At 30.2% G+C, this 13,650-nt stretch overlaps 1 protein-coding gene across 1 annotated transcript in view; it reads right to left on the reverse strand.

The window, feature by feature from the left end:
* LOC140435971 (uncharacterized) overlaps nt 1-13,650 on the reverse strand; it is a 30,610-nt gene that overhangs the window by 1,584 nt on the left and 15,376 nt on the right. The window contains exons 2-3 of the mRNA XM_072524683.1: nt 13,381-13,636; nt 1-327 (exon numbers count right to left, since the gene is read on the reverse strand). The exon at nt 1-327 is cut by the window's left edge and continues 1,584 nt beyond it. Coding sequence (XP_072380784.1) covers nt 1-327; nt 13,381-13,636 — 583 coding nt within the window. The remainder of the gene's footprint in view (nt 328-13,380; nt 13,637-13,650) is intronic.

Here is a 13,650-nt window from a genome sequence, read left to right on the forward strand (position 1 = left end):
ATGTATTTATAGTAAATCCCGAGAACATCAATACCGAAAGTATCGTTGATAACAATAAATTTACGAGGTTTATTTTGTGTATGATTTGGTAAAGTTACTAATAAATGTGATCCTTTATCTTCTATATCGTCTATGGTTAATTTGGTTAGTTCTTCACAACGGCAGCCTCCTGAAATTCCTATTATTAAAACTACTTTCATAAGTAAATAAGTGCTATCGGGAGCTTGTGTTAAAAACTGTTTTATTTGCCATCCTTGCAGTGCTTTCGCTTTCTTGGCTTTGTGATTTTTGATTTTTCCTTTCAAATAAGCAAACATAGTGGAAAAGCTGAAAAAAATAATTCAAATAAGATCTATGATTATTTGATGTTTGTTGTTAAGTATAAAACAAAAGGAAAATAAATAATAGTAGCTAGAAAAAAAAAATAACAATATAAACGATAAGTGGAATCTTTCACTGATATTAAACTAAACAGCGTATAGAGAAGGATAGAACAGAATTTGTTAAAATGTGCAAAATTTTTCAAGAGCCTTGATTTGTCAATAAAAATTTGCAGCATCACAAAAACGACTAGAGGGTTTTAAGATGTGGTGTTACAGAAGAATGTTGAGAATCTCCTGGAAGGATAATGCATCGAATAGTGAAGTCATGATAAGACTTGGTCAAGACTCTGAAATTGTTTCAATTATAAAGAAGAGTCAGTTGAAACAGCGCTATAGTCTACTGCGATCTAGAAAGGACTCCCTAATAATCGCCTTGCCAAGTTAATATGGGAGGAAGCCCGCACAGGAAGAAGGCCTTTAGGACGTCTACAAATGCGATGGAGAGACAATATATCGTCAGATCTAAGAACAATGGGGCTACTCACTGACCTAACTATTATGGACGACCGTTCAAGATGTTCAAGAAAAGTTTCAAGTTTGGTGAATACTAAAAGATAAAACACCTACGGATCAATTATCTAATATAGTCTATCGTATCCCGTGCGGAAGTTGTAACAAACAATATATTGGCCAAACCAACAGACACCTAAAAAGTCGCATCACTTCCCACAAGAGTGACAGCAGATTATATCCTGATAGATGTTCCCTTACAAAACACGTACATGATGAACACCACATAATGAACTACACTGAAACAAAGATTCTTGCAATGGAAAATAATCTCAATAAAAGACTCTTCCTCGAGATGGCATTTATCACTCAAATGGATAATTTAATAAATAAGAAATCAGATGTTGAGCATCTGAGTGAGATTTATGCTTATTTATTACACATCTAAAAGCAAACATTATGAATAGACACATATAACTATTAAATAATTAATGTAACACATAATGTAATTTCAAAAATTTTTCAACTATAACACACCTTTACAGTAAATATTAATCAAATAAACAACTACTACGTCAACACCATGGAACTAATCATCTTCACAAAATTCAATTAATAACATTCGATATTTGATAGTTCTAGTACTTAACCTTAATGACAGTTACCGAACTAAACGTTGTGTCTGTTTTATTTTTAATTTGAATTGTGTTTGTTTCCTATATTTTAATTTGTGAACGTAAATTATACAACTAAATGTTACATGTCGAAGATAGCTACAATCAACATTGTTCCAACAAAAAAACTTTTACTTGATGTTATTAAAATAAATCGCACTGCCATTAACCTCAATCAAGTAAGTATATAAACAACAAACTATTATTAAATTGTATTTTACCATGTTTTAAATAATTGTAGCTCTCATCTGATGATGCCAATGAAAATTGGCGAAATATAATGAACTGTTGAACAGAGTACACTTGGCTTTCAATCGGCTGTATACCCAATAGGGATGTTCACTAATTTTTAAATATTGTTAAATTCAATAGGTTATAAGATATATAAAAACAAAGCAAACATAAAATTGTTTAAAAATATATATTTCTTAAGATTTCTTAATCACGGATAATGAAGCCAAGTAAGTGATGTTTTGTTCCTGGGTGTCTAAATACATCTAAAAACAATTCTGAGAAGATTTTTATTATAGTTCCAAACAATTTAACACCATATTCACTTAAAATTGTCAAACCACAGATTTTTATATCTGTACCTCGGAGGGATACTATGTCCATTTTTTCAATTTTGACACTTTTACGGACTAATAATTAACTTTTACAACTTTATTTAAAGGAATAGAGCACTAGGTCCTAAACCATTTGCTGATAAAGAAAGTGACCTTTAAAAGAACACCAAGGCCATTTTTACTTAGAGGGATACAACACCATGTGGACTTAATGTTTTGTCCCTCTAAGCATGTGAATTACCGCCGCGCATATCTCTATGATGAGAGGTAGACTGTTAGTGATCTAATAATACTTTTATGGTGTGTTTACAGTGGTTTGTTACTAATAATAAGAACAATGAACCATAATTCTCGTAGGAGAAAGATTCTTGAAGTACCTACTAAAAAGTTCTGCGAATTCTTCTACTGAATTTACAGATTAGCTACCTTTTTACTCATTATTTTTAAAATATTAAAAAGCATAACCTCAAAAGGGTAATGTAGTGATTTGATACCAACCTTAGACTGGCAATATTATTAAATCTTTTTATAACCAACCAATATTATACGCCTTGTTTAATTTCAGAATCAAATAATACACCAAGCACTGATGTTTTAAATGAAGAGCATATTTTTAGAGATGCCTTGAGTTTTGATAACAAAGATCAGTCTGATATAGACAAAAGTTCTGATAAACTATTCGTAGTGGAAATGAAATAAGATCTGCATTACTTAAATGGACAGATACCGTCATTCCTGACAGTAACATAGAAGAAATCATACTATGGTCTTACAAATGTTACGGCCAGAATAAAAATGTTAGCATTAATACTTGTTTAAAAAGTAAAAATTATCATCCAGAAGTTTCTACTAAAGAGTAATACCCACATGGAGGCGAACACTGTCCATGCGCTGCAAGTTAAATAAAACAGCATTGGAACTCTGTTTTTAAAAAGTAATTTTCATGACGAAAACCAGAAGATTGACTTTGTTAGGTTTCAAAGGCGACACCTTACATTGCCAAAATATTTGCAACTGGTATCACAAAGTCCAATACTTATATCACAACAAAAGTATAACGATCTATTGGCATTACTGTCATATGTTCCCACATTTTGCCATGATTTTTATCAAAACTTAAAGCATACCTACTAGTAATACTAATAGTTACTATCCAGAAGGAGACTTACTTGAGGATGACTGAGTGGTTTGTACCTAAAATGGCATTTTGGTTAAATACATAGATGTATTATTTGTATTTGTATAGGTAAATTGTATGGTTAAATAAATTTTACCAGTAAAAGTCAAATAGGATTGTAGTTTTTATTGAATACCCCATACTAATTCTTACAATACAATAACTTTATTAGATGGACACAACACCATGTCCGTTAAAAGGGTTAAAAAACACAGGAACAAATTTGTTTTTAATTATAACAAATGTATTATGTAAATAACAATAAACAGAATGTTCTATTAAAATATTGTTTCGATATCTCAATAAATAGCTGCAGCAATAATACTTTTTGGTGAAAAAAAGTTTAAAACTGCTCTCCTGTAAAGTTTTAAAAATGAACATAGTGTTGATTCCTTCCGAGGTACAGATATTTGCATTTATTTTTTTTTTCTAACTTGCATAATAACTGCCTTTTCTAGTTTTTTCCTCTCTTTGTAGCAAACACCACTTATTTGGCTTCATTATCACTGTATAAATACTTAAAGAACTGGTTACACTTCGTAAGTACGTATACACAACAAGTTGTCGATACGACTGCTGACGTCACACACTGTAGCCTCGCTGCGAGGAGCCGTTTTTCTAGCCTCCATCAAAATTAAAATTAAGAATTGATTTATCTTAAAAAATATATATTTTTAAACAATTTCATGTTTACTATATTTTTATATATTTTATAATCTATTGAATTTAATTGAATTTAACTATATTTAAAAATTAGTGAACATCCCTATTAACCTCAACCCCCTTTTTCATCTACCAGTTCAGCTGTTATTTTAGAGGATATATATATATATATATATATATATATATATATATATATATATATATATATATATATAACTAAACTTGGAACACTCGGTATATCGATTTTTAAAAAAGATTTATTTAAACAATTTTTACAAAGACAAGTTTCATTGAAGAGAACAGATTCTAAACTATATTATAAAATTAATATTTACATGCATAACAACACAGAATGAAAAAATGTAATTCTAGCTAACCGGAGATATGTTGAAACAGTAGACGCGGCTTGGGCAATGTCCTACAACTATTTGCATACACTGCTGGTTATTCACTATAACTCCTTTCCCTTTAAAATGAAGCTCCTTCAGGAAGTTGAATTTTGTTTTCTTTTTGTTTTGATGTTCTTGCTGCTTTCCTCTGTTGTTTTCTTTTGTAAATAAAATATAATAAAGATAGGATAATACCAATATACAGTAGAATAGTCCATACGCTTGGAATGTGGAATTTTGTATATATCGTCGGAATAGGAAATGGTCCATTGGTATGCACTTCTTTAAGTTCCAGTGACTTAAGGTTAATTTTCATTGGTACAATTTTTGTGGGATTAATTGAATTTTTGGTTTGTTTATTATAAGTGGTTGTCCATATGTTTTTTCTAAAAAGACCAATTCTTGATTTCTAAATGTTATTTTGCAGTTCGAATTTTCTATAAGATATATTCCGGTTAATGTTTTAATCTCTGTTCCTTGTGGACAATTTATAGTTAATTTTTCTGGCGAAGGAAATATAGCTAAAAATTGGTTTACTTCTGGGACTTATATGATTTTTTGAAATTTCAACTTTGATATATTGGCATTCAGAAGAATTTCCATTGGTTATTATTTGTTCTTCGCATTTAAAATTATTATTGTTTTGAAGGTGACCAGGGCATTGGAATATTTTACCTTTAGTACATATGTCGTTTAGAGGTTTTATTATATTTTTAGATTTCAGCAAAAATTTTGTGTTTGGTATTATTGTTAAAAATTCTGATTCATGTTCTGTTGGAGTAGGTAGTAAATAAAAAAGTTCAAATTCTAATTCAAAATCAATAGGTATAGAAAGAAAATAAGTTATTTTATTTTTGTCTATTTTACAGTTAACTTTTTTGGCTTGTTTATTATAAGTGGTTGTCCATATGTTTTTTCTAAAAAGACCAATTCTTGATTTCTAAATGTTATTTTGCAGTTCGAATTTTCTATAAGATATATTCCGGTTAATGTTTTAATCTCTGTTCCTTGTGGACAATTTATAGTTAATTTTTCTGGCGAAGGAAATATAGCTAAAAATTGGTTTACTTCTGGGACTTATATGATTTTTTGAAATTTCAACTTTGATATATTGGCATTCAGAAGAATTTCCATTGGTTATTATTTGTTCTTCGCATTTAAAATTATTATTGTTTTGAAGGTGACCAGGGCATTGGAATATTTTACCTTTAGTACATATGTCGTTTAGAGGTTTTATTATATTTTTAGATTTCAGCAAAAATTTTGTGTTTGGTATTATTGTTAAAAATTCTGATTCATGTTCTGTTGGAGTAGGTAGTAAATAAAAAAGTTCAAATTCTAATTCAAAATCAATAGGTATAGAAAGAAAATAAGTTATTTTATTTTTGTCTATTTTACAGTTAACTTCTAATAGGGATTCAAAATTTAATATATTTTCATATTTGACTTCAAAAGGAAGTTGGGATTGGTAATGGGAAGAGATTTTTCTTATTTCTAATAGTAAGTCTCGGGATTTTATAATACTTGGGTGTAAGGTTTTAAGTTTACAGAATGTGAGGGAGTTTTCGATGTTTTCTAAAACATTTAGTATTGAATTAAAAATAATTAGCATTTCATTGAACAAATCTTTTAAATAGACGACATTTTCAAGATTTCCTTGAAAGTTAATAATATCTTTGATTTCTAGTATTTTAGACTTAAGATTTAATTCGTTATTTTGAATGTCGACTATAGTTTGATTAAAATTTTTAATTATTTCGTGGCTTACGGAGTATTGCATTTGGAGTTGATTTTGTAAATTAATTTGGTTTTCCTTTAAATGTTCTAACATTGAATTTATACGTTCCCCGTCCTGTGAATCTAAGTTACCAGTAATAGCTTTAGCTATCGATCCAAGACCATTTATCAATCCTCTTTTGTTTCTTATACTAGTAGAATGAATATTAAAATTATCTAACTTATCATTTATACTATTCTTAACATACTGAATTAAATTAATAAAATTTTCGGTTTCTGATCTAAAAAAGGTATCGTTCGAAATATTAGTTTTAAGATGGCTGTACTGAATATTTAGATTATTGTATTCGTCTAATAATGGATTAAGATCATAAAAATGGATAAAAGTATGACTTGCTTTTTGTAATTGGCAGGTCCAAGATTAATGGGTAGAATGCCCATATTGTTGCTAATATCCTTTATGTTGATCGCTGCATGTCCGACTGCGATGCACCTGCAATAAAATTATAAGGTTTTCGTTTAGGACGTTTAATATTAGATAGGTGTATGTCTTCAGTTGTATTTTTATGTCGAGTAATGATTTTGGCTGTTTTTCTTTCGCGATTGATATTTTTTATTTCTTCCTTTTGATATTTATTTTTTGTTTTTCCTTTAATTTGTTTGTTACGTACAAATATCTCGGGGGGAATTGTTTCAGGTAATTCTTCACGATTTAAGTTTGCTTTCCCAATTATTTTTTCTTTATTTTCTTGTATACTTTTATTTATTTCTGAGTAAAGTAACTTCATTTTTTCTTTATGGTTTATTATATAATTATTATTAAGTTGCTTTTCAAGATCTAAGTCGAATATAGAAGTATTTTCTAAATGTCCATTTATTATTTCGTAAGGTTTTAATTTAGTCACTGAATGTATACTACTATTATAAGCCAATAGGGCGTAATTGACTTTTGGTTCTATTGGTTCATCCTTAAATTCGTCGCGGTTATTAAATAATCTAATATGTTCGATAATTGTGCTATGAAATCTTTCGGCAATTCCATTAGATTCTGGGTGTTGTGAAAATATAAAATGGATCTTGATTTTATGAATAGAAAGGAGTTCTTGGACAAGAGAATTTTTGAGTTCGGTACCATTGTCCGAGATTATTTGGTCGGGTGTATTATGATGAGAGAAGTACTTTATTAGGGCGTTTACAACTTCTATTCCTTGGGGGGAGTTTAATTTGTAGAGTTGGCCATATTTGGAAAATGAATCGATTAACGTTAAAAATTTAGTATTTTCTAATGTAATTGTATCGAGATGTAATATTTGAAAGGGTTTGATTGCTGTGGGTGTAACATTATAAAATGGTTTGACTGGTTTTCTGTCGTATTTAGTTAGTTGAGAGATTTCGCACTCATTTATATAGGTTTGAATCGAAGCCCTTTGATTGGGCCAATAATATATATTTTTTATACGTGACTCGGTCTCATCCAATCCTCTATGGTTTTGTTTTCCTTCATGGTAGTTTTTAATTATTTCTTTTATTTCATCGAGGGAAACATCGATAAGTTTTTTTAAACAGTTAATGAAGGATATTTGGGAATTTTTAAAGAACTACGCTAAACTTTTCGTATATAGGATTTTCGAAATATAAATGATATTTTGTTCTTGGAACAATATATTCTTTGACGAATTTTATGACATCTTTTTCGAAATTGTTTTTCGAAAATTGCACTAGAATCCTTAACTTATTATTAAATAATTTAATAATACTTAGTGTTGCTGGTTCGAAGTTTACTTCGGAAATTATTATTTGGTTTTTTCCTACATTTACGGCATATTCTGCGATAGGGATGCCGATAGTTGGATTTTCCTGATTGGTGTGTATTGTGTTATTTTCGTCATCTGGGTCTTCATTTCTTTCGTCGCATTCAACTATGAGTGATTCATTTTCTATATCATTTTTTGGAGTATTAAGAAGTTCTTCGTCAAAATTTATTATGTAATCAATTTCTTCTTCGGTATTTAGCTGTGCATCATTTGTTTCATTTACGTTTAATTCTATCCTGGATAGAAAATCACTATTAGTGTTTAATGCACCCTTTTTGTATATGATATTGTAATCATATTCCTCCAATTTAAGGCGCCATCTAACTAACTTTGAGTTAGGGTCCTTTAAAGAAAATAGCCATTGTAATGGCTTGTGGTCAGTTACAATTGTAAACTTACGACCAAAAAGATAAGGGCGAAAGTATTTTACTGCCCAAACAATTGCAAGAAGTTCCTTCTCAATTGTTGAGTAGTTGGTTTCGCTTTTATTTAGAGTTCGACTAGCAAACGCTATAGGTAAATCAGATCCGATTTTTCCTTGGCTTAATACAGCTCCTAAAGCAAAGTTGCTTGCATCTGTGGTTAAGTTAAATGGTTTAGAAAAATCGGGGTACTGCAGTATTGGGTCATTAATAAGAAGATTTTTACACATTTCAAAGCACTGAGAATAATCTGAATCGTTTACATTTATGATTGCATCTTTTTTGAGACGAGAAGTTAAAGGTTTAGTTAATTTTGAAAAATCTTTTATAAACTTTCTATAGTATCCCAATAATCCTAAGAAACCTTTTAGTTGTTTAGTATTTTTTGGAATAGGAAAGTTTACTATAGCTTTGATTTTATCAGGATTGGGTTTTACGCCATCTGGTGTAACGATGTGTCCCAGATATGCAACCTCTTTTCTTAAAAATTCGGATTTATCGATCTGAATTTTAAAATTTGACTCTCTTAATCTCTTAAAAACTTCTTTTAGATTTGTAAGGTGTTCTTGGAGACTAGTACTAAACACTATAATATCGTCCAAGTACACAAGACACTTTTCATTTTGTATTCCTCGAAGTATATTGTCCATTACTCTTTGGAAGGTCGCCGGGGCGTTACGCAATCCAAAGGGCATTCTAAGGAATTCGTAGTGACCGTTTTCGGTGTTAAAAGCTGTTTTAGGTATATCTTCTTCGGCCATTTCTATTTGATGAAATCCCGAAGCAAGATCCAAAGTTGTGAAATACTGACAACGACCTAGTTTGTCAAGTAAATCGGAAATATTAGGTAGGGGATATCGATCTCTTAAAGTAATTTCGTTTAATTTTCTATAGTCAACTACGATCCTATATTTAGGTACTTGGGAGTTGTCCAACTTTTTTGGAACTACCCAAATTGGGGATGACCATGGTGAGTCTGAGGGACGAATAATATTTTGGTCCAGCATACTTTGAATCTGGTTCTGTACCTCTTTTCTATAGATTTCAGGATATCTATAGGACTTCGAGTAAATAGGTATATCATTAACTGTTTTAATATTATGTTTTACTTTACTAGTAAAGGATAGCATATTGCCTGTTACATGAAATATATCTGAAAATTCTTTGATTAGCTTTAATATTTTTTCCCGTTCCTCGATATTCATGTGTTCGGTACGAACTTTGGAAATATCGAATTTAAATTTATCTGCATATATATTATTTAAATTAGGGTAAACTGTGCTATAGTTTTCTGAGAATCTTTCAGCTTCGATAGGTGAAGTGAAAGTAATTTTACAGGCATTCTCAGAAGAATTCAAAATACTGCAAATGGCTTTATTATTTTGAACTTTTGTTAAACATTGTGGGATTTCTAAATTCCCAATTTTGGTATATGGAATTATTACATCGCCATTATTGACATTTTTTATGTCTACCGAAATTATTTGTTGGGTTCTAGGAGGCACTACTATGCAATTCATGCTTTCCTTGTTAATATTATGATAAAGAATTTTAATTTGACTATTCTTTGTAATTAAGACATTATTTGTAAGGTCTATTTTGGCATTGAGTTTCTTAAGATTGTCTAATCCTAATAAACAATCAAAGTAGTCATGAAATTTAAATATACAATAATTTAATTTCATAGGATTTTTGGTTTCAAATATTTTAGAAGTAGGAATTACAGTACAAAAATTTTGTTGGGTCATGCCTAGTGCTGTTGAAACTTGAAAAGGTTTCCGAAAAATGGAATTTTTGAAATATTTTTCTGCTACATTTGGAACAACAAAAGATTTAGTACTACCGGTATCAATTAAAACTTTCAGATTATTTTCAGGAAAAATTATATACGGTAGTTCACTTTCTTTATTTGTTAAATTTAATAATTCTATTCTATTTGGTCCGAGGCAAGTTGCTCTAAAAAATGGTCATTATCTTCAGAAATATTTATTTCGTCTATATTATGTAGTTCTTCTGGAATTATATTTTGTGGTTGGTTTGAAAAATAGGTTTGATTACGAGGTTTATATCGGTTTTGATAATTTTGGTTCGGTCTGGAAGTATTAGTTGTTGAAATAGTCATCGGAGTTGGGTTTGGAAGATTTCGGTTTTGATTTGGTCTAAAAACGTTATTATCTCTGCTACTGCCAGGTTGGTTTTGATTATTGTTATTAAAGGTTCGGGTTTGTATGTTTTGATAGTGACTTTTTGGGGATTGAGAATAATTATGATTTCTTTGGTAATTAGGTTGGAAGTTAAATTTATTTGGTGGAACATAATTAGATGAGTTTGATTTGTTTTTATGTGAAAAATTACTTGATGATGAGGGGTTTTGATTTTTAGTAGAATTACTTTGTCCCATATAAATTTGAAAATCATTTGTTAAAACGTTTAAAGCTGTGTTCATATCAATAGGGTTTTTGGTACGCATAAAAGTACCCAAGGGTTCCTTAAGACCACGTAGCAATACTCTTAAAGCTAAGTTTCTGAAATAACTACCAAGTATCTCTTGTTCGTTAATATTAGAACGAGTTTGTAACAAAGATATTTGGAGATTTAAGAGATGCTGTATTTTTTGGAAAAATTCAAATGGCGATTCATTGCCTTGTTTAAGGTGTGTAATTTCTATACTAAGTGTATATACGTCTCTCTTATCTGCATAAGTGTTTAATAGAGCATCTTTTAAATTTTCCCAAGTTCTTATACTACATGAAGAAATATTTATGGCGGCATCACCTTTAATTTTTGCTAAAATGCTAAAAAAGTCAAATATTCATTTTGAAAATCGGTTGGGTCGGTTATATTATAGAATTTATTGACTAATTTTTCGCAAATATCTATGAAGCGTGGAAGTAACGCAACATCTCCATGGAATTCTGGGATCATGTCCAGATATTCTTTTTTTAGTTGAGGTAAAGCCATAGTTAATTTGGATTTTGATAAAATAATTTTAGGAAAAATATTAGAAGTATTTGGTTTAGTTTTAAATGATAATGTATTGTTGTTTGAGTCAGAATCTGAGTCAGAATTACTTGAACTATCTGAATTAATGAAAAATTGTTGCTCTCTATACGACATAAATAAAGCTACTTACAGTAAGAATAGTTTCCAGCCCATCTATGCTCTGAGTCCACGTTGACACGGCAGGAACAGGACCCTCACAGGAACTTCAATATTCACTTGAATTTTCCTTCACAATATTCTTCAAGTCAGGCTACTCAATTCACCCAACTAAGAGTCTTTATTCGCGGTTCCAGTTATTTATTAGTTCGATAGATTATTAAATCGTTAATACGAACCGGGATTTATATTCACTAAAGCCCGTTTTATCTATCCTACTGACTGCGCCACTAACTTGGAACACTCGGTATATCGATTTTTAAAAAAGATTTATTTAAACAATTTTTACAAAGACAAGTTTCATTGAAGAAAACAGATTCTAAACTAAATTATAAAATTAATATTTACATGCATAACAACACAGAATGATAAAAATGTAATTCTAGCTAACCGGAGATATGTTGAAACAGTAGACGCGGCTTGGGCAATGTCCTACAACTATTTGCATACACTGCTGGTGATTCACTATAACTTATATGTATATATAATATATATATATATATATATATATATATATATATATATATATATATATATATATATATATATATATATATATATATATATATATATATATATTAATTATTGCAAACCGATACGTTAGCTATGCCGATAACTTTATTTTGCTATTAACCTTTTCTTGTTGTTTGAAACGTTCTAAACGTTTGACATTCTTTCTCTCGGGTAACTTAGCTTCCGCCGTAGATGTGTTAGTTGTTGCTCTGGAATCCTCAGAGTATTTTAACATTATTGGCACAAATTGATCGCATTGCTCAAGTAGTGATCCTTTCCCAAGTTAATATGCTCCTTTTCTAACTTGGCTGCTCCGTACTGAAGACGACCAATAATCAGAAATACGTATATACGGTTGCCTTTCATCTTATATACATATTTTATTATATATTTTTTTCTTTTGTTGCGAGCTATGCCGATACCTACTAACTTTATTTTGCTATTAACTCGCTTTAACCTTTTCTTGTTGTTTGAAACGTTCTAAACGTTTGTCATTTCTTTCCTCAGGTAGCTTAGCTTCCTCTGTGGATGTTAGTTGTTACTCTGTAGAGTCAGAGTATTCTAATATTATTGCCACAAAGCAATAGAACACAAACCAAAGAAAACAAAAAAAAAAGGATCTTTCAAAGCATAGTACTGAAAATTACTCTAATGGAGCGGAAGTACGCTAACGACAACAAAAATACGAAATAAAATAAGAACAGTTGAAGTGGGCTTTATGAGACGTCTACAAATCACCATAGAGAATAGAATAAGAACAGAGGAAATATGGAACAGAATGGAAGTAGAGTGATGAATTGTACAAAAGTTGGAAAACAATGGAGTGGAGTTGAGTCCTGTAATGGTACGGGCATGTACAGAGAATAAAAAGACGGATAAAAAGACCTGCTAGACTGGGAGAATAGATTACCGTGGAGGACGAAAACGGCGAACCGGCGAAAGTATAATGGAAAAAAGCCGAAAAAGAAAAAGAACAGGTCATAGTTTTTCTGAAGATCTTTGCACATAGTGGAACATAAACTTAAGTCAAATATCAAAGATATTTTAAACTCAGTCGATCAAGTCTTTCACCTTATTGGTTTCTTAAAAGACTTTCAGTTAGTTAACAGAATATGATCCTTTGTTTTCCATTTACTTGTACCTTTAGTTTATAACTTAGTGATAAAACTTATATTTAGTCATAGGTTTTTATTTAAAGCTTATATATTAACTGTAGCAATTAGTAATATGTTTATAATAGAAGTATGCGCGAAGAAATAAACTCAAAACTATTTCAAAATGTTGCGTCTTGGTTTTTACCTCTTTAATTGATTTATTTGCTTATCACTATTATTACTATACTATGTTATGCGGGATTCTAGCACCATTGAAAATGATAAGAACATAAATCTTTTAAACAGGAAAAAACCAAAAGGATATATTTTGAGACATACCTTGATATATCCACATTCTCATACGCCTTTAATGTGGTTTTCAGCATTGAGTATCTAGTCCACAAAGAAGAAGGTTTATAAACTTCACCAATGCCCTGGAGATACTCCATCATAATTTCCTCATTAACGCCTTCAAAATATTTCTCTTTCCTCCAAGTATCAAAAAGCTGAAACTCTTTCTCATATCTCTCCTTTGATTTAGCTGGTAATGCATCTAATGTTGCCACATTTTCTGATTCAGAAATCAACTCGTAATCTAAAATGCACTTA

Source organism: Diabrotica undecimpunctata, chromosome 3 (assembly GCF_040954645.1).
Source record: "Diabrotica undecimpunctata isolate CICGRU chromosome 3, icDiaUnde3, whole genome shotgun sequence".
NCBI lineage: Eukaryota > Metazoa > Arthropoda > Insecta > Coleoptera > Chrysomelidae > Diabrotica > Diabrotica undecimpunctata.